The sequence below is a fragment of the Agelaius tricolor genome, unplaced genomic scaffold (assembly GCF_023055355.1).
Source record: "Agelaius tricolor isolate 1412-34295 unplaced genomic scaffold, bAgeTri1.0.p SCAF_9, whole genome shotgun sequence".
Taxonomy (NCBI): domain Eukaryota; kingdom Metazoa; phylum Chordata; class Aves; order Passeriformes; family Icteridae; genus Agelaius; species Agelaius tricolor.
In genome coordinates this window covers 15,279,251-15,305,223 of record NW_027269269.1, presented here as the reverse complement: position 1 = coordinate 15,305,223, position 25,973 = coordinate 15,279,251, and the positions used below count along the sequence as shown (strand labels likewise).

Below are 25,973 nucleotides of genomic sequence, written 5' to 3'. Positions count from 1 at the left end.
TGCACAATACTTCTGTGCCTGTGCTCTGATTTATTTGGGGCAGGGCATGTTTATGGCAGTGCTTCTCTTAACTAGCCAGGAGCATAATCCTGCCAAGTTCTGTTGTCAGTCTGATGGTAAAAATAATGTCAATAGTAATCAGTCACTGCCCAATTTCATCCCTCCTGCCTTCTTTGCTCCCAAGGGTAGCCACTGTCAGGTGATGCACATTGCCAGTTCTGCTCCAGTCTTACAGGAAAGGGATTTTCCCTCACCACTCTCCTTTAGCAGGATGTGACCATTGCCCACACTGCTCTTTAACAGGAAATAATATTTTTTTTTAAAACGTAAGAAAAGTCTAGCTTACAAGCAGCCAACTGTTTGGATAAATGTCATGCTTAGCCTGACATTTCTTGCTGCTAGTCCCTGGATAGCCCAGTGAGCAGGGACTGCAGCCCAGAGGGTAATGGGGAAAGACATGTAAAGGTCATTGTGATTATAGTCAAGGAGATACTTTAAAGCAGAATATGAATATAAAACCTTGTAGAGGCTGGCATGCAAATTAAAATGTAAATAAGGTTGACAAGCTTTCCAGCAAGACATCAGACTGCCAAAGGGCAAATCTGTCTTCTCCAGGCCTTTTCTGCCCTTCTTGAGCACGCTACAGCTGTTTCCTCAGCCAGCAACAATAGTAACCTCTAGAGGAAGGAGGACTAGGAAAGTCATAGTGATTCTTAGCAGCTGTCACATTTGCAATGGTTTCTCTTCAGAGTATTTCATAATCCTCTTTTCAGGTTACTTGCCTTAGAAATTTAGGTTATGCAAGCACTAGAAATGAATAAACAAAAAGATGTGTATATACATGAACAAGCTTTGACAACAGTCTTAGAGCTATGAAATTCTTACAAGCTTCATGAAAACAGGGTAATTGTGAGAGGCTATTCCACTTTGTTGGCATAATTAGATAGCAAAGAAATGGAGAAAGATGAGGGGAGAAAAGAGAAATAGAGTCTCTGATATAGGTCCATCACTGAATTGTATTTAAACTGTAGCAGAAAGTAGAAAAGGTTGACAGGAGTGAGAGAGGCTTTTGAAGATGAAGCTGAGGTAGAAGTCACAAGATAAGAAGTCTTACAGTTCTCAGAATAGACTCACCTTCAGCATCCTGGTATCAGAAAGAGATGTAAGTTCTTATTGTTACTATTTTTATTATTATTGCTTTGAGAATTCTGCTTTAATTCAGTTTTGTTTTGTTTTGAACTAGAGTTTAATTCTTTCTGTTTTAGCATCTGGCAGAAATTCACATGTGTATATTTGAAAACAGATGTGCATTTAACCAGCACTTCCCTCAGCGTCTGTTTCCACCCTTTGAAGGGTGCTGCCCTCTTTTGCCTTCAGAGCAGCCACTTGGCACGTCCTGCACAGCAATGCCAGCTGCATGGCAGACCTCTCCAAAGCTGATTTTTGTTTCCCTTTGTCAGTGCATGATACTTGCTCCCTGTCGGGATGCTTTTAGAGGCCTCCTGTGCCAGCCATCTCCAAACAGGAATGGCTTGCTGCAGTCATACTGTCTGCAAATGTCTCATTACAATCAATTTAAATGCTTCAGTTCCACTGAGAGCTAATAACACATGAAAGTCAAACAAGGCCCATAATTTCAAAGACACATATTTTTTTGTAATGAACAGAACTATTATGCCCCATTGAAAGTTGACTATAAAAGATTTTAAAGCTGTATTTGCAGTGTCATTAAGACTTCTTCATATATGTCTTCTAAGCTTGAAATTGCAAGATAATCTCAGTTTTCTGTTTACCTTTAAGGAAATAACAAAACTTTATTTTTGTCCTTTGCAGTTTTACACATTTACAATTCCTTTTTCAATAGTATTAAAAAATTGACTTATATAAACCACTGTGATTTACTTATATTCCAGAGAGCTCAGCATCACATTTTAGAGAAAAAAAAAGAGGTAGTTTCACTGCCCTGTATTCACTTTGTTTTCTCTCCCAGCTTAGCTTGTCCTCACTTGATTTTCAACTAAGAGACCTTGTGAAAAGGAAAATTTAAATAATGGTAGGAAAATGCACCTAAAATCATCATGGACCACTCTTCAGATGGATATCTAATGTAAGAATGGACACAACTTGGAACAAACAAGCTCGATGCCTGGCAGAAGTTAGGGAAACAAATGTAAAAAAAATATTAATATATAAAAAGGAGAATTAAATTTACATGATTCTTAAACAGTTCATGATCCTGCCAGATCTGCAGGGGGTAGGACACTGAGGGCTTAGGAAAACAAACAGAAGTCATGCTGAAGAGAAGGAGGAGAAAGCAGGCTTTAAAAACTGTTTTACAGGTAATTTATGAGGAGTGGTGGAGAGGTGAGGCAGAAGACTGAAAGGAAAGAAATGTGGAGATTTACCACTCTGTCAGGCAAAGAATGAGGCAAGGGCACACTGACATATGCTGGGCAGCTTGGAAGTGGAGAAGAACTGTTGCTCACCAGTCCCTGTGTACTGAGGGTTGTAGTAGGTGCAGAGAGGATGCTCAGCTTTTGGTGAGGTTATAGATGGGCCCAGGGAGCAGAAAAGGGGGTGGAAGGACTGGAAAATCTGAAGCTTTGCTGCCTTCCTTGCTATGAAAGAGCTGGGAAAGCTGTGAAGGAAACCTCTGTTCACTTATTTCCATCTCCTTGTCAGAGCTGACTGAGCCCACTGTTATGGTCCTTAAAAACAGAGCTGAACTTTAACTCTTGTCCCATCAGCAGATAGGAACTGATGGGGTGGGGGGGAGACACATAATTTAGTGTTACCATTAATTCATTTAATTACCATTAAATGGAGTTTTATGACATTGTATACTAAGGGTGCAGCAGAAAGGGTCAAAAGAGGGAACATCTGGGCTCTGATTTTTTCTGCTGAGCAGACAGGACAGAAAGGCCTCAGAACCCTGCTGTTACTGGCAAGGGCAAGGAAATTTTGTCCACCAGGCTCTTCTGCATTCAGTGGGAGAGAAGGTTTTCTGGAAGATGGTGGCCCTGAATGGAGCTGTGAGTAAGCCTCTTCTTAGGGTTCCTAGGAGAATAACCCCAACAGGCTGAACTAGACCTTTATGATTTGCCCTGTCATCTGCCCACCTCAAGGTCGTGGGTGAGACCAGAAAACAAGAAGGGGTCCAGGAATGTTCTGAGATTGTGAGGTTTTCCACTGTTGCCCTCACATTATCGTGGTGGCACCTGTCTGCAGGAGGGTGACCAGAACATGTCTGCAGGAGAGTGACCAAAGACAGCAGCCTTGAGCTGAAGGGGTGATGGTTCTGGGTGCTCAGAACAACCACTCATATGGGACTGCATCCCTTTGAAGGAAGGCAAGGTGCAAAAGTTCATTTGACACCAACTGCAGAAAAGAGAGCAAGAAAGCCCTAATTAGCCACTCCTAGCATAGCCAGTCACTGTCCAGAAAGTGCAACAATAGTCACAGCTACAAGACAGTTTAGTTCAAGCTGTGAGGTTTAATTTTCTCTATTGCACTGACAGGTGATGACAGTGTTTCTCCAGCCTAAAGCTAACAGGGAACAGAAATTGTCTGTCCAGTGCAAGATGTTTTATTTTAGTGGAAGAATAAAAAGCAACAAGCACAAAAACAAGTTATCTTCTCTCTTCTGTCCCTTAACACTGAACCACTCTCCGATTTGGCTTGACTTCAACTGTGTTCTCTCTCAGTCCTCCAGGTAGTTGTTTCTTATTATTTTTCTATCTTGCCCAGGACTAAGTTGAGAAGAATTCAAATCCCTCCGAATTATCCTACAGTCTCTTGGACTAAAGGTTTTGTGCACAAAAGAATTTTATCTTCTTTCTTGTGTGCATGCAGCAATATGCTTTGCCCTGGAAGTCAAACGAGATGAAAAGGTAACTCACCCTGCAGAACAAGTCTGTTCTGAGACCAGCCAGCCCCTTGACCACGCTAAAGAAACTGCCCAAATCCTTTTATCCTGTTAATTTATATGTCAAGTGCTAGTACATCACTTATCCACTTAGGAGTGAGTCTCACAATACATTTATCCCGAGAAGATGGAAAATTATCACAATAGTTTTATCACAAGTGAAAGCTAAGATGGGTTTATGTGACATTCTTGAAGCTTCAGTGCCTTGTGCAAGCCAACAGAAAAACACTATTATTTCACAAATTGCTGCTGCAGCCAGATTGTTTTGGGTGTCAGTGATCTTGTGTAAATTAGCACAAATTAATTTTCACATTAACCTGCTTAAAGCCGTGAACATTGCAGTAGGTACTAGGGGATTCAGTTAATTACAATAATAGTACTTTTGTGCTAATTACAGGGACACACCAAAAAGGTTTCTGTAGCAATACTAACCCATTTTATGGCATGTAGGCCACAGGCAGTAATGAGCTTCATCTGTCCCAATTCATACACAGTAATTTTCTTTAAGGTCTCATTTCTGACACTTGCAGACTTTTTTCAAAAGGTTTACCTTTGCAAAACATCCCTGCTTGCCTGTTTAGCTGCATTCCTCTTTTTCATTACTTTCTGTAATTTTACTGTAGTGTTAGTCTTTAAATATTTCAGTTTGCTGTATTGTTTTCCTGTATTCATTGTGAATTAGAATGAACAGTCTTAAAGAGCACCAAAAAAGCTTAAGATGAGACATTAGGGAAATAATGCAGCTGCAGAAAGAAGAGTGAACCATGAAAATAGACTGTTTGGGGTGGCTGATACACCTCCATCTCTGAAGTTCTTTAATAACAAATTAGCAAACATCTGTAAAAAGATCTAATTATGACTTTGCCCCCCCCCCAAAGACTTTCTGCTCACTCACTGGCAACCTTTTCATCCCTATTACTTCTGAGAAGTCAGGCCTATGCTCCAGCTGAAAGTTTCTGGTGCCTGGCGTCCATGTAATAGAGTCCTGTTTGTCCCTGAAAAATGCTTGGCAGTGCAATTTGATACAGCCCTTTAGCATTGCAGTCTAAGCAAAATCCTCTCAATTTGCTTCAGAAGGTGCAGTCAATTGTCCCAACACAGATAACACTTAGGAACTTGATCACAAATCCCAGACCATAATACACTCCCAGATGATCTCACTCGATTCTCTCATTTGATCTGAGTACATCTCTTTCTTGAAAGAGTGTGTATAGGAAACTTAAGTCATTCATCATTGTAAAAAAAATTTCTGAAGTGTTTATAGGTTTTGATCAGTCCAAACTGTCTCTGAAAGCTGTATGGATGTGATATTTTTAGTGCTAAAAGCTGTTTAATCATAAACATCATAAGTATCATCATCTTGGATCATCTCGATCCGCTGCTTTTCCCTACCTGGATCATCCTAAATAGTTACAAGCAGTATAGCAGAAAGTCACAGAGCTTTGGAGAAACCAGCTTGAGATAGATAGATAGATAGATAGATAGATAGATAGATAGATAGATAGATATGCATTAAACTGACTTTCTGTCAGGAAACCACTGATAAACAAATAACATAAGGATAACAAAGTATTTACTTACTCCAGAGAACAAACAGTGGTCCTTGGGAAAAGCTGTAGAGGTTGCCATCCTTATTCTGAGATGTTTGTCACAATCATGAAAAAATATAAGAAGCCTGGGTATCAGGTGGGAAGTTTTCAGCACTTCCATTTTCTATTGATCTAGAAGCCTTGTCTGTAACGTGGCTCACCAGCACAGCAGGGATCTGCTTCCTGAAGGACTGACTCTGACATTTTCTTTGTTAACTAAGATTGGCTTGTTTATTTAGCAAAACGGAAATGGGTGGGTGAAGTGGTGTTTTCTCTCTAAATCTGCCATGAGAATCAATGTACAACGGAAAAGAGCAATTTACACAGAGGAACTGTGCTGGGGTAAAAGCCAATTAAGTCAGCTTCAGCCATGCTCAGCTAGAAGAATGAATCTACCTATTTGAGAAGTGGGTGCTCTGAGTGGCCTTCCAACAGCTGGGAAATGCCAAAATGGAACTTACTGTAGGACAGTATTTGAACAGTTTGTGCGCAGTATTTTAGGGTTTGTTTTTCTGTAAAAGCAGGATTTGGACTTGATAAAGGAAACCTTTTCCAGCTGTTTTGTGCCATAATGGTGGGGTTTGGTGGTTCTGTGAATGATGACATCAGTGATATCAGCAGTAATTGCAAGACATTTACTGGTATTAAAGTGCTTTTTCAGACATTAGTCCAATTTTGCATAATCTGATGCTCAAGTTAAACACCATTTCTGAGCATCCAGGCCATAGCTATACCCTCCATTTCTTATTAGTGGACTAATGCACAACATACTGCAGAGGACTCAAAATATTAGCTGTAATAAGCTAAGAGGGATGCAGGAAGCATGACTTACCCTGAGGTAATATATGTATTTGTCTTGTTTAAATTCATTCAAGCTTGTAATGTGCTGAACCATTCCCTATTACCTGTTTGTATGAGAAACAGTAATTCCCCTTTAATCAGGAAGCGCTACCAAACTAATACGATTCTGCAGCTGCTCTCAATATTGCCTCTTAGAAAAGATCAATACACAAGTGGGGGAATGTTTTTGTCCATTTTCTTCTTTTCTTTTTTCTTTAGTTATTTGGGATTGTTTTAAGGGTTTAGGGGTTTTTTAATGGTAAAAACAGATAGTTTTGTTTCGGGTCTTTGCTGAATCCTTCTTTTAATTCAATAGAGTGGTCCAGACAACCTTAGGAGATGGCTGAATATATCCTTGCCTGGAAGAGCAGCACAGCTAAGTGTAGGAAAGCGGCAGTTACAGGGGGAGGTGGTTTTTTTTTACCTGACAGATATTGAAATAAAGGAGTGAATCATTTATTAATGGCATTTCCAATGTTAGGAAATTGTATTAATCATAAATGCAAAACAGTTCAGCCTAGAGTATATCCATGTTTATTTTCATAACACTTTAGCCAAGATTCTGTTTGTTACTGATGGTCTTTCTAATCTCTGTATTTTTGGTAGTCTGTAAGGCTGTCCTGTTCTGTGAATAATTGTCTTTGGTACTATTGGTATTCTTGCTACTGTTTAATTTTCTGCTTTGGCTTATGATGATTTCAAATGATTTGTGGGTGGGGTTTTTTTACTGTAAGCTACAACTTTCATGCTGATTTATGGAATTAATAAAATCAACTTCCAGATCAAAAATTAACTTCCAGATCACTCTATTTTCAATAAGGATTTTTTTTTTCCATCAAGTCTCTTCTTGGAACCTCTTTTTTAACTCTTTCCACTTTGAGTATATCAGAATTTCATGCAGTATAAGTGCAAAACTAGGATATAATGTCTTAGCTGTGGAAGTTTTGTGTAAGTTTTCATAGTTCACTAGGGAATTTTGAGCCCTGATTAAGGAATGTCTCCTTGTTTTCATTTTTGTCTGAACATCGGACAGGTCAGACTGGTCCACATTTTCAGTTTTATTTCAAAAAGTTTCACAGGTAATTCCTAGATGGATCCTGTGCCTCCTTAGTTGCATTAAGTTGCTGTTGTTTCTGGAAATGATGAAGTAGGGTTGTACCCTTTTTCTTGTCGTACAAGGTGGCATCTTCTGCATGCAACAGTGTTGGGGCAGATGCCACCTGCACCAGTGTGCTCCCAGCTCTGTATCCATATATTTGTGTCAGAGTGCTTTCCATTTTGGATCAGTCACACTCAGCCAGGTTAGTGTAAATAGAGTACACAGGCTAACCCCATCCATTTTTATTGAAAGGGATTTGGCAACACTCACATGAACCCTGTAGCTGACAGGTGGGACACTCAGGAGGAAATTTATAAACAGCTGAAGGCAGGTAGGAATCATTTGCCATCATTTACAAGTCTGGAAAAGAGGAATATGTACCCAACATAGTTACAGGGTTAGCTGAGACTATCAGGCTGCCTTCCCAGTATTGCCAGGCCTAGGAAACTCCAGAATTGGTCAACTCTGTGTTGTTTCTTTGTGCCAGCTCATGTCTTAAGCAAGCTAAGCTTAAGACATCAGTGCAATATGCTCAGCTCCCAAGAAATGGAACTACACTTGGTAAAAAGCAGAAGCAAGAAAAAAAATGAAGCAAAAATAATGAGTTGCAAATGCCCCAGGGCAATGGTTTTGGATGGGGAATTGTGGAAATTGAATAAATGTCTGAAAATATGGTCTTCCACCACTAGCCTGAAGTGACAAAATAGCTAAATGAATTAGCTCAGCTATTAATAGCAAGTAGATTTTGTTCCTTTGCAACATCTCACATAAATATATGTTGAAGAAAGAGGATTCTGAGGCAGGGAAGTGCTTTTTTTTTTTTTTTTTTTTTTTCTCCACCTTTGACAGAGTCACTTTGTGCCTAAAACGCCAAAGATATCTTGAAATGTGTCTGCACTGTACAAAACAGTAATTTCTACAGAGCTATCAAGGTTAATGAGACAGAAGCTGCTCTTCTGGGTGAGCATGGCTGTGCAAGTTGGATGCCAGGGCTGAGGAGATATGTCCAACTTTTCCAAGATTTCACGGTGTGCTGCCAAGGCAGACCATGTGCAATTCTGCAAGCACATGCCTTGCTCCTTTTTGGACATGTGTACACATGTTATCCAAAATGTTAGCTCAGTCTGGGCCTCAGGGAACTTGAAAAAGTGCCACAGATAGTCCTGTTTAGTTCAGGGTACATCTGTCAAAATAAGGGAGGTCATTTTTTGAGAATGCAGTAAAATCCAGTGCAGGATAAGGCTCCTCAAAGTCTTGTGAGGGGTTATTTTCAAAAGGTGTTGAATTGTTTGGAGTTTTCTTCAGTGGCTGGAAGAAGTTGCAGAAGTTTCCATCCGCAAAGGTCCAAGATGACACTTCCTGAACCAAGGATAGGCTTTAAGGGAGCAGGTAGAATAACATCTCAGTAGGATACATAGTCCTTCTTGCTTGCTAATAGCTTAATTTATTTTAGTGCATCTCTTTTATTAGGAGGAAGATATACTTTGAATTTAAAACTTGTAGAGATCTCTTTGGCTTGGAATTGTATTCCCTGTGACTAGAAGCAGAATATGTTATTAGTCACCTGAAGGTATCATGGAAGGAAGATGTATTTTTTGGGGTATTTCTATTTACAAGTAACTCGAAATGAGGGCTGTATCTAATGGTGCAACACATGGAGAAAGAGTTATATTCAGTAATAAAGTAAAAGAAAATAAATTCAGTGGTGATATTAAGGCAATTAATCCAGCTGCAGATCAAATCTATAGGGTGGACTATTTATTAGAAGATAGGCTGAAATGTAAATACCTGTATATTGGTAAAGGAAGACAGCTAACCAATATCAAAGGATAAAGACATTAATAGTTCTACTGTGCTGAAGTTTTAAAGGGAAAAGCAATCAGTAAAATCAGTAGAAATCCCCATTTCATTAATTTTGAAAGGTTCCTGAAAAGGGGTATGGAAAATATTTCAATAAAAACGGGTAGATATAGTCAAAGTAATAAAATCTCATAAAATGTAAATTTGTCTTCCCTTCCCCAGTATTGAAATCTGTGTTTTTAATTTCCTTTGAGAGAACTCAAGGGAACTGTATGACTGATAAGAACTAGCAGCATCACTTGTTCTGTTGTGCAGTGCACCATGAATGGAGCAAGGTTTTTTGAGCAGCACTTTCTCCAGTCAATAAGGCCAGTGCTGCATCAAAATTGTGTGCAGTTTTTTTCCTGTTGAGTCATGAATTTAGCTGATAGTAGATCTAACTGTTTTTTTTTTTTACTTATTAAAAGCATAGCATTGACATTAAAATATAAAATCCAAAACCAGACTTGGCCACTGCCAGGGACATAGCTCTGTACAACATCAGACATGGCAGAGGCAGATAAAAGAACCAAAGGTACAGTGAACTGTACTGCTTTTTTGTTTGTTTGCTTGTGTGTTTGTTTTTCTTACAAATTTACCACAGTTTACCACAATGATTTTTCACTATTATTAACCTGCTGTGTGAATGTTTACAACATCAGGCAGCTGTTGAATTTAACCCCTAATCATCTAAAAAGGTTATTTTCAGCCAAAAAATTGACTCAAATATTAAAAAAAAATCCAAAGAGAAGACATACAATATCAGCTCATGCCTTTTGCACACACTTTCACTTTCCATGTGTGTTACAGTAGTTTCAAGGGCTTCCAGGGCTGTGGGATGCTGGGCCTTTGGCAGGCACCATGTTAATCTAGCAGCCATGTCTCTGCCGTAGCTGTCATTGTATGAGGAGAGTTACTCCTTCTGTCCCACACAGCTTCACCCTGGAAAAGCAGAACCAGACCCAATACCTGGAATTCTTGATGCTGGTCTGCTCATCTTCCTCTCACCTCCAAATACAAAACCAGTGCTGACCGGGCAACACTGTGGGCAAAGGGCAGAAATGGAAGAACACTCACTCTAGGAAAAAATCTGTTCTGTTATTTTAAATCTTACACAATTAAGCCAGGACACTTACTAAGAGGAGACAAAGGGAAAAAAATACTTACATAAATAGCATATATAATAGTATCATAATCATAGTGTTATGCACATTGCTGTCTCAGATGTCCAAGGCAAGAAGTCCACGACACTACACAGTTTCTGTTCCCATAAACAGAACAGAAGCTGGCCTGAATCCACTGAAATTATGCTCAATTGATATTGATAGAGAAACTGGTCTGGCAGCTGTTCCCTCAGTATAGTTTCTAGAGCTATGCAACATACCTTTTTTGAGGTCTCTAATTAATGCCTTCGTGCTTTGCTTGTGTTTTGTGGTTTGGTGGGTTTTTTTTTTAACTGTGTAGTCTGTTAAAATTGGACAATGCAAGTTTTACCTTCCATTTTTGAATTTCTACTTTTTAGTAAACCTCTTATCATCTAGAAGCAAACAGTGATTATCCTGACTTACACAGAAAAGCAAACTCTGCTATCTGCTGGCAGAAAGAATTGCTATCTCTCCAAAGGGGCTAGCACTAAAGGTGTTCAAGTGATAAAGACATGAACTGGGCTGCTGAACTGTTATTTTCACTATTGTATCATATGTCAGCATTTCAGTTTCTTAACTTTGCTTTACTTGTAGGATGAGGGGTTTTTGTTATCATGTTCTCTAAATTCAATCTATACTACAATCTCTGTTATAAACATAAAAGTGAAAAATAACAGTGGTGTAGCTTTGTGAAATACTCCAACTTTTTCTCATAGAAAAGCTGCAGAATATTTATTCATTTCACATAGCTAGTCTTTATGACCAAAAAGTAGTATCAAGCCATTAGATATAATATCTCCATCTTTGCTATTTTAATATTCAGAAATTAATTGATTTTGATGTTTACTTTCTTGCATTTCTTTTTTGTCTCCCAAAAGCATCTAAGACTTCCAAGAGTTGTCTTGTGTTCTCAAGTATTTTTTGTATCCTCAGTCTTTTAGGCTGTTTATGAACTCATTTTAAAAATTTTTAAACTAGAATTTCAATATACTGCTTATATTAATAGAAGTTCTTGCTCCATGTATATGAAAGGACATCACTGCAAAACTCGTCCCAAACTGTCCTTATTGTCTTTGCATCCATCACAAATCTCACAAACTCATGATATTGGAAAGACTCATTATACATGGACAGACTTATGTGTTAAGTAATCAGACTCTCAAAAGTTCACATACCAAGTCTGACCATGGACCACCAAAGAGAGCCAGTAGAAAGCTCACAAGGGAGGGGTGTCTGTGTGTTAACATAATTCCTTCCCACTCTGTAAGACCCAACTTGCACAGTGGGTAGATTAATTGGCAGAATTTTGGGCATCTAAATCACTTCAGCAGTAAAAACTGGTATCTGCTTCTCCTGAGATAGCAAAGTGAATTAGTCAAGATTTTTGTAGATTAGTCAAGATTTTGATCTTGGCCAGCTAAACATGAAGTATGTCAGTCTTTGGGTTTGAGGTTTTAGATGTTTTTTTAACAGGGCTGGCCATTTGCCTTGCTTTGATTTCTCAGTATGCGAACTAAGGAGAGGCTTCAAGGTGTTTGAAGTCTACTCCCAAAGATCTATCCAGACCTTGCAACATGTCCAAGTGCTTTGGAAAGGAAAGGATTGCATCAATATTTGAAGGTTAGAATACATATGAGTCCCAGATATAGCACTTGGCAGGGTGTTGGAATGGAAAAGATGGAAGGGAAATCACCAGCTCCCTGTCTATTTATTCAGTCTATTTATTTGCCTTTATCAGTTTCTTAAGCTACCACAGTTGTTAAATCAGGCAACAGGTAGGAACTTTGCAGATGGAGTGTAGTAAATTTGAGAAGTTTTGCTAATGAAGCATTCCAGTAGCAACATGTTTTTTGTTCACCCTTTCTTCAAAGAGCATGAAGTTAATGGAAGGGCTTTGACTGTATATTTTGTTAGTATGTCACAACCTCACTGTCCTTTTAATTGTGTAGGAGCCTTGAAAAGTGTGTTATTTAGATTCAGTGCTGAATTTGAAGGAAGCATGAAGTGTTTTTCTGGACTTTAGCACTGTCCTTTTTCACACCTAACAAATGCAAAGCTATTAGGAGACAGGTCTCCTGGAATGACCCAAGTACAAAGAAGTGTTAAGAAAAAAGGACTCTTTCCCAGTAGGCAGAACTATCACAGCAGTTCTGATGGCACAGCATCACTGTTTCTTTTTCTGTTCACATTTCAAATGCATCTGTCACTGTAGTATCTAGGAATCAGTAGGAGAACTAGGAGGACTGAGATTAAAGAAACTGATCTGAGCTGAGTTAAAGACTGCCTGCATTGATGGTCGTACAATTTTTGGCCCAGGCATTTGCCAGGAAGAAGGGACAAGGGTATATTTTAGTATTTTTTACAAAAAAATGTGAAGAAGGTACAGTAGGAAAATATAGTCCCATAAATTGGGTTTTTTCAAATTATCTATGTATTTAAATCCATAGCTAAAAACATCTCAAGAAACAAAGTAACAGAATATCATTAGTACTTCAGTAATTTTTGGTATCAAGTAGGGAGGAGGACCTCAAACCTTGAGTTTCCATCACACTTATTAGACAATTTTTAATATGTCTTGTGGTTTCAAGAGGTCTCCCAGAGAGATATTCTTGAACTCAGAATAAGTTTATAAGCAGTTAAAATTGGTTAAATTACAAGTGTGCTGTAAAGTCAGAACACAAGCAATATCATCACCTGACCAAGCTGTAGTCATTTGAGTATCTGATGTTCAAGTTAGCTGGATGCTGTGCTAGAGAAAATCAGAATTTCAGTCCTCTCTTCTCACTCTCCAGATTGATGTCTAAATCTGGGAGTTACTCCCACACCTTACATACAGAGTCAGCCTGCGATGGGGATGCTTATTAAAGGGAAAGTTACTCTGCTGTAGATCATTCATATCCTTGGTGCTGCCCAGATGTAAAACATTAAAGAAGCTGAATTACACTATATGTTTACTGTCTTCTTCAGTGTATCCACCATAAATGAAAGAGAGCTGGTAACAAGCCTTAGAATTGTAATACTCTGTCTATTTGTGTAGGACTGATACTGTATGAGGAAGAGAAATGCAAGGCTTGGTCCTTAAGATCCCCTTTCCTATTTGCCAAGAAGAAATGTTAGATTGGTTTTAATGAAATATAAGCTAAACAAAGCTTTGCTCAGAAGATGATTATTTACTAAATAAATTCTAAAGCAGCAGATCAGAACAAATATGACTCACATAGAGCAAACTTAAATCCTACACTGGGATAAACACTTCAAAACTAAACTCCACTCCAAAAAAAACCAACATGAGTTTGTAGGAGCCTTAGTTCCACTGAGAATTTGTGCTTTTAAATCTCTCAGAATTTTAAAGATGTACTCTAGGTGAAAGCAATAAGCAAGAAACAAGCTACAGAATAAATCTAAAATACAGTCTGCATGTAGGAGTTTCTCTTCTCCTGACACACAGAATTTCAGTTGCAGTCGGTGAAGTCATAGGTATGTGGGAAGACTGAAGAGTCTTATAGCACAGCAGTGGTTCCCAACTGACGAGAAAAGTAGCCACTGTCACTCCACAGACTGAGTAGGTAATGCCAAGGAAGCTCAGTGGAAAGACAGTCAAAATGGGTCAACAGAGAAGGAGGGGAAAAAACCCAAACACAAAACCCCAAATCAAACCATTCTGCTAAGCCACCTGTGCAAAATGTGGGATCTTGGAAAGGTCAGGTGTTATTATCCAATGAAAATGTAGAGTGCACAGAATAAAATGAATTAGTTGTTGCAAAGCATCTAGACATTCTGGGAACTGATCCAGTAGGAACAGCAAATGATCAAACAAAAATAGTGCTGAGTTCTAGGAGAAAAATGTGAATGTTGCTGTCTTACAGCATTTTCAGGTAGCTCAGACAGCAACAAACAAGATGCAGAGCAATGGGTTATAAATGCACTGTAAAGATTTATTTGCTTAAGCTGGAAGGTGGTGGGATCTGGTGGAATGTACCTCCATGCTTTGAGGGAGGAAACCTTGTGTGCTGGTTTCAGTTCTGCTTTAGCCCTGCTGTGGGGAATGGCACCCTTCTTTTGAAGGCATCAGTGAAATAAAACATTGAGGTGCAGGGAACATCATCTTCTCTCTGCTGGCATCAGTCTGTAATATCTTACTCTTTAAAGTGTCACTGACTCACTGAAATGTATTTTGTACACCCCCTCAGCTTAGTCTTATAGCTCACATCAGGAGATCTCCTGGGTTTAGATTGAATTATGGCTCTGGGCTGCTGGAGGTTCTCATTTTCAAGGAATTAGAGCTTGTCTCCAAAACCTCAACCTTTCTTCTTGCAAACCAAAGCTCAGTCCATTGAGTCACACAATGAGCAAGGGAAGCATGGCAGCTGGAGGGACCATTGATGAGGCTGTGTCCTGCCACAGAGGAGTCTCACCAAATGATACAGCTCCAGCTGATCCCATGTTGCTGGGCAGCAAGACACAACATTTTGCAGAGTCACCAGTAGAACTATGGAGGTGAACAAGGTGTGGGGGGAGCAGTTCTGTGCCACTGTTATGCAGCTTAGGTTTGGCATTTCTGGGGTCACCCACCCTAAGAATGACATAATGGATCCACCTATTTAAAAGAAACAGAGCCCAAGCCTCAGTGAGCTGTGTAAAAAAGGTGGCTGATTGCTCATGCAATGATTTTCCAGCTGCTTTGGGGATAATTGGACATAGAAATATCTCCTTCATTTTGATGGGATTTTACAATAATTGCTTCACTCCTTAATAACTTCAGTCCCACTGACCCTACCAAAGTATCACATTTTTTGGAAGGAGGAAAGATACAGTGGAAAACTGCTTTCAACATCCTTTCCACAGACTGGAAGATATTTGTTAACACACCTTAAACCTCCTTCCTTTCCTGAAACTGCAGGACCGTGGGTCTGGGTATATGATTCCTCACCTAGCCAGTGTTGAAATGTTCAGGTACCACAATAAAAAGGGCATATATTTACCTAAGATAGTACATTAATTCAAGGTTCTATTAGACCTCCATTTTCAAGACATGCCTGACACTCATTAATTTAATGTTAATTTGCATTTAGCAGCCCTAATGATTATATAGGTCAAGAAAACTAAAATATCCTTGTTCTCTTGGGTTTTCTTATCTCCTTAGAGTACGCTCGATTTGAGGCAAAAATCCATGACCTGCGTGAGCAGATGATGAATCACAGCATGAGTTCTGGGTCTGGCTCCCTGAGGACTAATCAGAAGAGGTCACTGTATGTCAGGTAAGCAGGAAGAGCCTTCTCTGGGAATATGTCAGCAGCTACCTTCCCTGTGTCTGACGTGTGTTGTTGGTTTGGCCTGGTGGGAAAGTCTGAGGAACTGCTTTGAAATAAATTGAGAAATACATCCATCTTACAAGCACAGCATCATTAATGAGAAAATTGGATAAAGGCCCTATTTGCCCTATTTGACCATTTCAAGTAATGTGCAAAGAGCATTACACTTTTATAGTGATTTGGGTTTATGTGATGAACATTTCTTAGCTCTGTCAATATCTGAGATGGATACTGTGGAGTAATGACAGAATGTGTTTCTGTGTGAGGTCTTGCCCAGACGTGGAATGAGTCTTCTCAGGAAGAGCAGCTTTTTGCCAAAACCTTTTCCTTGCAAAACACAAACTCTTGTATGCTACTCTAAATGCATGGCAATCTGCTACTATCCCCTCGCATACATTTACCCTTCTATCAGTCTATGCTGCAAAAAATTTGCCATCTCTGTAGCAAGACCAAATGTGCAGATGAGATGGTAAACAAGCTGCTATCCATGCTTAAATGGGGTGGTGAATAACAAAGGAATTACCTTTGTCACTTATTGGGAGCAGTGGTTGTAGTTTCACCTTGCCTGTGTACGAGTCTCTTGCCAGACTGGGTGTTGCCCAATTGCCCCAGCAAAATTCTCGCTGTCCCTCTCCCCTTTTGGGACTCATGGAGACTGTGACAATCTGTCAAGTATTTTAATAATCTTAATAATTATGCTTCTCTAGGCTTTCATTTTCATTCTCCCCTTTGTCCCCTCTATCCTCCCCATGCTCAGCATATAATTTGAAATTCCTGACAATCATGAAGTAGAGGGAAGCAATTTGTCAGCCTCTAGGCAGTGATAATTATTCACAGAGGAGCTAATTCAGGTGATAACATTGCAGAGATCCAATTAAGGCTAAATTCTACATTTTGTCATTATGCTCTCAGCGTGAAGGAGTAAGGTAGCAGAGAAGGAAGGGAAAACTTTAATGTTAGCATGAAGGGTCTTGTTCTAATGGGCAACAACCACATGAAGCACTAATTGGTACTGCTGTCAGAAAGAGCAATGACTGAAGGGAGATGGATCACTCTTACCAGTGATGTTGCTCTTGGGCAAGGTCAGATTAGAAGTGTTGAAGTTTTCAAGGCATCTCTAACTTTCTCTGACCTGAAGCAGGTTTTTTCCAGACCAGAGTGACTTTGTTGTCAAGAGCTTTGGTCAGCTCCCTGAATTTGCATTTTATGAAAAGCTGCAATTATGTGTGTAAGGATGGATAGATCCAAGCTTCCTTTCTTGAGATAAGCCAGGAACCCACAATGTAGGGAGTAATGGTGTGAGAAGCCCAAGCCAGCAACTGTAGGTTAATTGAGGTGTACACATAAAGGGCTAGCACCAGGATCTTGAACACCTCACTGCAGTTTGAACTGCAGCAAAGCTTGACCCTCCCTGTATGAGCATTGGTCTGGGAAGCTCTGCTGAGAACTGAGGCTTATTAACTTGCACTCTGAGCCAAGCTGAGATATCTGTGCTGCATCTGGACTAGCCTAGCTTTTCTGTACAGTATTGCTCCGTGTGCACTGATGAGCCTGGTTTTCTGCTAGTTCATGAATTCTGGCTGTGATCTGTCTCACTAAGCTGCCATGCCCTGGTGCTTCACTGCAGGAGCCTCTGATGTCTTAGCTGCTTATCTAAATGGCACTTCCCAAACCACAAATGCAAAACCTGTTCTTTTATTCCACAGTCGTTCCAACAAATGCCCCAAACCTCTGAAGCAGAAAGCCACAAAAGCCTCAGTCACTTTTGTTAGTGTTTACTTTTTTCTCTCAAAGCCACACAATTGGCTGTGTCCATGTCTGAACAGCCTGCTTGAGAGGCTCTGTATCTCTATATATTACCAAAACGTGTTTGTGGTGCAGTAGGACCTGCAGCCTTGTGCCTGTCACTGTCAGCTCAATTCACGTGCACTAATTGCAAAGGTTGTTTGTGTCTATGTTAGGCACTCAGGAAAAATAAATGTGGGCTCAGAAATGTACTTGTTTTCAGAGATGAAAATTTTCTCATTATGGATACTCTTTACAGGCAGGGCCCATGTAAAAAGCTAGAATCTAGCATTTGGTTTCTATTCTTACAATTCAGGACATTTCTGTTTCAATGGATTATTTTAGTCAGCATGTGCAAGAGAGCTAGAGGCAAATGACCATATGTTGTTGTAAATCTCTAGCTGTAATGCCAAGTTTATGATTCAAGTTTGCTGTTTTCCTTTCTTTGGGATGTAGTGATTTTGCTGTCCTTCACTGAGTATGGCAAGCATGTTTTTTTTTTTAACCAGAAAGCTTAATTGAAGCAAATCACTATATTCTAGGCAACACAAAGAAACAAATTGAGATCCAGATAGGTTGAAATAGTTGAAAATAAGTGTCATTACCTACTCATAGGAAAGCCAACAAAAGAGGGTGAGAAAAAGTAAAGCTACAGTTATGCCAATGGGTGTGGGGTTTATTGGATGCAGGGATTTCTTCTTTACCTTACAGTCTGTGATTTCCCCATCCAGCCCCCACTATAAAAGCACTGAGATATGTGAAAGAAGCTATATTCAGTTAAGTGAGACAAAATGTAATATAGAGTTAAAGGGTTGAATGTAGGACCACAAGTAGGCGGCTAAAAGCAATTAAAGTCTCACTTCAGGAGTGTAAACAACACAGGAAGGAAATCAAGAATTACTTGTTCAGAGAAATTGTGTAGCTCTTTGACATGATCTTTTATCTCTGCATACTCTGGTGTTTCAGATTTGTATTATCTTTTTCTTTCTTTTTTTCTGTCTGTCTTTCTGACACGTCCTGTATTATTTCCCATGAATTTCCTGGATTCCTTTTTTCATTACTGCCTGTTGCTTTTTATCACAGACCCTGTATCTCTGTTTGGGATGTCATCAGAGAGTCCACAACACTAAAGGCAAAATATGAGTCTCCAGGGGAGGATGGAGCAGTAGGAAATACTTCTAGTCCTTTTGGGAGCTCACAACCTCTTTGTCACTAAATCTGTTGAGAAAAAGAAATGCAGAAAGTGGGAGAATGGATAGGAAACATAGAAAATGTTATTATTCATGCTTTATTTGGTGGTGAAAGTGAAAGAATTTAAATTGAATTCACTAATTGCAATGATAGGCTAAAACAAAATCTGCTCTTATCTTCTTTTAAGTCATTGGAATTCAGTCATCAGCTCATGATCAACCAGGAGAATAAACAAACCCATCACCAGCTAAACATTGTGCTATATACATGCATAGCAGGGTCTTATGCAAATTCATGTCTTCCTTTTTGCCTTTTTAGCTCAAGGTTTTAAAATCTGTTCTTGTAAGATTATATATTTCTTTGTCTTGATATAAATACGTGCTTTGCTTTATCCTTCTAGGTCCCTATCAGTACTTAAATTTCTAGGTTACATATGGTTACTGTTGCTACTCCTAGCAAATGCCAGATCATGTTATTTAACTCAGAGGCTGTGGAACATGACAGCCTTTTGAAGAGTTAAGCATCAGAGAAATACCGTTCTTTAAAAAGTTTGGTGAATTGGAGTCACTGAAACTTTAACTTCCAAACTTTGGAGGAAACATAGCTTAAGCAGTTTTCCTGTTGTTTTACTAGATTATTCCTGAGCTTAAAGTACTTGTGTTAGATTTCTGAGGATAAGAGTAGATGCCCCAGTAATTGCTACTGCACATGCAAAGAAAAGGTTTTCAGGGAAGTATCTGGCACCCAAAACTGCTGTCTTAGTGTCTGGTTTTGGTTTACAGATGAAAAGTAGTGAGATACACTTAGCATAAACAGTCACCATTTAAGCTTTATTCAAACCAGACAACTTCTGAAATAATGTTTGTATTTAAAAATTCCAGTTGTCTGAAGCCACAAGCAGGCACCGTGGAGGTGTATCACTGCAGAAATAACTCTAAAGCTTCACACCCCCCAACCCTTTCACTGCCACTTCTCTGTTTAAAGTCTGTTCAGTCCTGTCAGTGACCAAACCTGATTTCACCTCATCAGGGCTCCTTATTGCCATGTATGAAGGGTTGAGTTTACTGAAATGCAGCTCTTTCAGCTTCTGCACTACTTTCAAATATATGAGTACAAAGTGCATAGTACAGTTGGCTGTAAAGGTGGGGATGGAAATCAGGGCTGGGACAGGACTGGATCCAGCTGCAGTGTAGGAAGAAGTGGTTCTGCAGCTGCCTCTCCACTGTGCATGGAAAAGCACTGCAGTGGGAAGTGAGCCCAAGGCTCTTCCCAACAAGATGAAGATGCTTACAATCAATCTTTTTATTTCCAGTCCATGTTACGCTATCTATAAAAAATGTGCACGGTGCAAAGAGATGCCTCCTAATCTACTACATTTTTGTCTTCTTCTAACTGGAATTATTGCTAAGCATTTCATAGCTGTGATAGATATGGGCCATACAAATATGTAGTATTATGTGTCAAAAATGTGTGTGTTGTGGTTCATTTCTTATTGAGCCATGAGGCAGAACCTGGAGATTTGCCATCACAGCTTAGCAGAAGGGAAGTCAAAGCTGAAGTACTTTGGGTGGTTTACTGTCATTGTCAGCACAATGGATTCTCCATTAGGTATTAGACACCTTTACACAAATTTCCTGAACTTAGAGATTAGCATGTTGCCATATCATAGAATCACAGATGGTTTGGGTTAGAAGACACTTTAAAGATCATCTGTTTTCAAACCCCTGACATGGGCAGGGACATCTTCCACTAGTGAGACTTCGATTTTCAACAGGTCAGAGAAATTCTCAGTTTTGAAGTTCTCAGAGCTACAATTGAAATTCTTTTGAGGCAGTTTGTGAAGACTGAGTCTCATATCCAGGGCTTGTTCCATGCAATGTCAGTTACAACCACCTTCAGTCTCCCTGTCTTCTTTGAGGCAGTGAACCCCCTCAGGCAAGTGAACATCAGGTCAAGGCTGCGTGGGCAGAATTCTCCTGTGAATCTACACCGCTGGCTGCACTGCAGTCTGAAATCCACCTGAGAAATGCAATTCTGGGAGACATCATGGTAGTGAAACCTGAACACATGGTAAGGTCAGACTGGGTGATGTATGGCTCTAGCATGTAGGTCTGGAAGCAGAAATGAATTGAAGAGGTAATTGCACTGATGTTTGCAGAAGGAGGTACTGAGGAAACCAGAGAGGGGTATGAAATGGCCATGATTAAATACTCATTACAAGGAGGAGAGAGAATATTTTTTTGTGAGATGTATGTATATATATATAAAAAGAAAATCCAAATAGATACTTTAGTGTTAATTACATGCTATATCTACATACATATTGCAAAAATCTGCACTTAAGCAAGTTGCCTAGTATCTCTCTTGAGTCAGTGGAGTGCACTTGGCACTTTCAGAGTACAATTCATGTCATCCAGAAGCAGCCATCTAAAATTGCTCAGGCGAATCATGTCCTAAAAATGTCTCTTTCTCACAGTTGAGTGGAAGGAGCCTCAGGTGATTAGCTGAGATGTAAACATCAATATTAGAGACACTTCATGTTCTGTGACCTGAATCCCATGCACAGTCAAAGTCTTTCCTTTTTGCTCTCTCACAAACACATGTGTGTGCTCATATGCAGATCTACGAGCTATAACATCAAGCCTCTGACTGTTGTCTGTGCATTCTTCTGCAACATAGGTTGGAAACACCAACAGTCTTGTTTAATTGGGCTATGTTTTACCCATATTTTTATTCCCCAGGATTCCTTCTGAATTCATTTGTCACTTTAGTTAGCACTATTGAGGATCCACATACACTCAGTACATGGTCATCAAGCTGGATGAGTTTATGACTCCAGCATCTGGGAGCATCCAAACTGCAGTTTCTTTCCAGTTTTGCAGCACTGAAAGTCACTCAAATACAGATTTCTGGAGAGCAAATGTGAGTGAGACTGGCACCTAGACATTATTTTTTTTTTGTTTTAATGAGGAAATAGCTTACATAGCCATGCCTGTACTTTAATGGCATTATAGAACTATTAGAATTCCCTTTACTGAACAGTAAGTGGAGGAAAATGGAATTTTTGTGCAATTTTTTCACTTACCTCAGATTCCTGGGCAATTGAATGGTCCCAATTGTAGCACAGAATGGAAACATGCATTCAGAAAGTATGTCATAAATGGCATAATGCGGATAAGTTTGGAAATGGCCAGATAGATAGGTACACACAAAACCTAAATTAATGAAATGGCTTATTGGATTTGAAGTTCCTTTTCAGACTGTACTTGTTGGAATGTCACTCATTTCACATGTCCTGGTTAAGAGTTTCTGAGTATTCAATTACTACTTTTTAATGGTTCTTTCTCTGAAAATAAGAATCTTTTATACATCGTTCTGGCACAGATATTCTCCCTGGCTTCAGTGAGAGCTGCTCAGATTCAGAACCAAGGAAACAGTGTAAATCTTTATTTTTCAAAGCAAGGAGGGTCACTGTGCATGCTTTAGAGACCTTTTCTCTAGGGAGACATTCAAGAGCTGAACTGTATCACTGAGTAACTGTTCACCCTGGTCTTCATTAATTATCACAAACACTGAGGAATTGAGGAGCATGAGGAATTGAGGAGGATGCTGGAATACAAGAACCACCTATATACAGTGGGAAGTATATCCAGTAGTTTTTATTTATTGAGTGGAATTTCATGTTTAGAGCAAAAGCATCTGGCTTGCAGAACCTGTGATTATCTGTAAAATGAAAAAGGAAGATGAAACAACTCTTGTCTTTGGAAAAGCAAATCTAATATCTTCTCACAAAATTCAACCTGTTTATATGCTTAGAGGCATTTGCAAAAATTACCAGGTTCATTGTTCTGCTGCTAAGAACAGAGCAAATGAGAAATTAAAAATTTCAACTGAAAATTGAAGAATAGAGAATATCTGGAGAGAAGCTGTTTTGTTGGGATTTTTTTTTTAAAGTAGCCTCTCGCTGTCAGTGGGAACTGTGAGAATTTCACACTTCTTTATATTATTTCTGTGAAATTTTCACAGGTCCTAAACTGAAGTGTCTTAAGACTCATAATGCTGGTGCCACTCTCAGGTGAAAGATGCATGTGAGGATTATTAATCTTGGACTACTCTCAATTCAAAAGCCTTCAGGTTTACAGTTCGATGGCAATCCAGTGCTAAAAAACCACCTTAAAATGTAATGCTGTAAATACAGCAATATGTCTCACCAATACCCTAGGACTGTGAAGATGGATATATTTGATATATAGTCAGTTGAAACTATTAGCCACCTCATAAGCTATTACAGTTTTTCCTAACAGTTTCTGCATTTCTCACTCATCTGCTACTTTTTTGCAATGTTGATACTAATGAACAGTTAAGGAAAAATGATGTTTGTTTGCAATTCTTCATAACATTTCACAGACACAGACTAAGCAGTTAATGGAGAGTGAAAACTGAACATGTAAACACATCAGTCAAACAGTCTCATCTCTGCATCTGACACCAGCTCTTTCCTTCACATCTTCATGTTTATCATATCTGCTGCTCTTGGGTACCGGGTGTGGAATGAGTTCAGCCCATCCCTCCCAGAGATGTGGATGCATCATTAGCTGCAGCATGAACCAACAGCCCAGCAAGCCTTTTATCAATGAGTGCTTCTCCAGCTGGGTCAAAAAGGGGGAAAAGTAGATTTATTTCTATGTGATTGTCACTTTGCAAATCATTGACTGCTCAAAATTACGAGCTACGGTACCCTGAACTGAACACCTGGAAGGACTGAGCCCTGGTGAAACAAGCACAGCCTCCAGAAATCTGAGATAGCACATCCTGCCTAAAGTTTAGAACAGAAAACAGAATATAAAGCAGCTTGCAGAATATCAAAGCCATTCTTGCCTAAGTCATCTTATCTTTGTATTTTCAGTAAAACTTGTTGTATTTTAAATAATTGGGTGAGGCAGGAAATCATGTCCTCAGTGCAGCATTATTAATGCCTGGTGTGAAACAGCTTTTCTATTAGCAACTTCACTAGGCATAAGTAGTACACAGTTGTGGCCATTTTCGATACTGTTCTGTTTCATAGGTTATTAAAATAATGGCCCAGAACAGGTAATGTGCTTGACAGGATGTCTGCTCTACAGAAGCAGCACACCTTTTCCTTTTCTTAGGAGATGCCTTAATAGCTTTTCATTGCACATATATTTTGCTTTTCTGTTCCCTAGAGGTACTGCCTGCTTTCTGCTTCAGAGAGTAGAAAGTGCCAGCTAGAATAATATACAAGCCAGAAGATGATGAGGTTGAAGATCTTGGCCCCATGTGGGAATAGGATGTTTGAAATTTTTATTAGCAAGATAGACACAGTTTCAGCCTCATTTCTAAGCAGAAACTCTGAACATGATCCATCAGTGAAGGGGAGGGGGATGTGAAAGTGAAGATAAACTGTCTGTGGCTTAAAATGGCTGAAAGTGAATCAGCAAAACATGCATTTAAGCTGTGTCTGTTCCCTGTGAAATAGCAGTCTTATCCAACAAATAGTTGCTTATGATGTTTCCATGTCAACAGCTATAATAGGACACCGAGAGTTTGTGCAGCTCTCCACTGGAAAAGTACAAGACAGTGGCTTAGACCATGAACATAGAGACGAAATCCTATTGAAATAAAGCTTGTGTAAATACAACCAAAGTTGGAAATCTAAATATGTGCATTTGCTCACAGCACAGTGGCCAGTGTGAGAGAAAGAAGATGCTTGGCCCTATTGAAGAGCTTTCTACCTGAAATCCTATACAGAAAAGTCATAAAGCCACTATAGAATAGGCTCTCCAAATCAGCTGTGTTGAAACAAAGCTGAGAACAGAAACAGGACATAACACTGCTGAAAAAGGTAGTGGAAATTTGCATTCAAAGTTCCTTCCAATAAAGACAAATGAGGAGGATCTTTAGTTTCACTGCAAGGAAGTTCATCTCTGAGGAGGGAGCCCAGCCAAGTGGTGAGGCTAAGTGGGACCAGTGGTCTTTGCTGACCCTTTTACTTCTCATTGGGAATAGAAATTACTGTAATTATGCTATGGTGAGCCTGGAAGGATCTGTGGAATTGCCTACCTGAATTGGGGCTCATAAGGAACTCCTCAGGGACTCAATTTTGTCATTCCCTGCCACCCCACTCTTTTAACAGGAAAAAAAGTACTAATCGGGTCCTCCCAGGCTTCATTGACATGCTGTTGAGTAAACCCTGGTTTAGATGCAGCTGCTTTACTATTTCTGCTGTGAGTGGTGCCAGTGTGGTGCTGGTCAATACTTGAATCTGGTGTCCAAGGGGAGCCAGCTCAGCGTGCCAGCCCCAGCAGGTCTTGCACTGCTTTCCCTGTGTCTGTCTCTCTTGTATAGCAGTCTTGACAAGCAGGATCTGATCCTCTCTAAATGTGCCTCATGTTCAGAACAAATGGAGTAAAAAACTATTTCAGAGATTAACATATCCCTCTGTGTGTCTATATATAAATATATATATGTGTGTGTGTGTGTACATCTGCATTCTGCCGTGTCTCCAGCTCCATCTCTCTTGTGAAGACTCTGATTATACGTGGCTCATTCTTCTCTTAAAACTCCTTACTCTAATTGCTTTATCTACTAATGAAGCAAATAAACAAAGACTGTCAGAGTTATCTGGTGAAGAGTTTGCCAGATATTCCTTGCCAAACAGGAATTAAAATAATTAAACATTCACCCACTTTCCATAGATTCTATTTACGCTTTTTAATTGACCATGAAGGCAACCACATTTCTTCACCCAATATATTGGGCTGATGCAATTATCAAAACACCTGCTTAGCACAGCATATCACCTTCTATACAAACCCCTGCTTACAGAAAAGGCAGGAAAAAGAAAGCTTACAGAAAAAAACACTTTGCTATTTCTGCTCCTACATCTTCTTTCTAGCTGTTTAAAAGGGTCCTGGCATAGAGGGCAGCAGCTGAAAGCTTTGGGAAAAAATTAGGGCAGAAAAAGTTACTTACCAATGTAGAAGGCTTTGGGGTTTTTATAACCTTATAATTCTAACCACTTAGATTTTAGTTATGTCAGGTTGGAATGGTTCTTACCTTAGCGTGCTGCTAATAATACCTGTCCTTCCCATTTCCAGAAAGTATCAATATTTATTTCACTCTGGGAGCTGGAAAGGTCTGTAATCTTTTTCTTTTAAAAAGCACTATCTCTGCAGAAAGGCTTTTTCCTCTCAATGTTCTTAAGACATTTTAGAGTCCAGGTAGAGG

At 39.5% G+C, this 25,973-nt stretch overlaps 1 protein-coding gene across 30 annotated transcripts in view; it reads left to right on the top strand.

Annotated features, from left to right (window-relative positions):
* The window catches only part of DLG2 (discs large MAGUK scaffold protein 2), a 982,781-nt gene that overhangs the window by 878,803 nt on the left and 78,005 nt on the right, over window positions 1–25,973 (top strand). For all 30 annotated transcript variants that reach the window (XM_071432840.1, XM_071432845.1, XM_071432843.1 and 27 more), the window contains one exon: window positions 15,581–15,695. In XM_071432840.1, coding sequence (XP_071288941.1) covers window positions 15,581–15,695 — 115 coding nt within the window. The remainder of the gene's footprint in view (window positions 1–15,580; window positions 15,696–25,973) is intronic.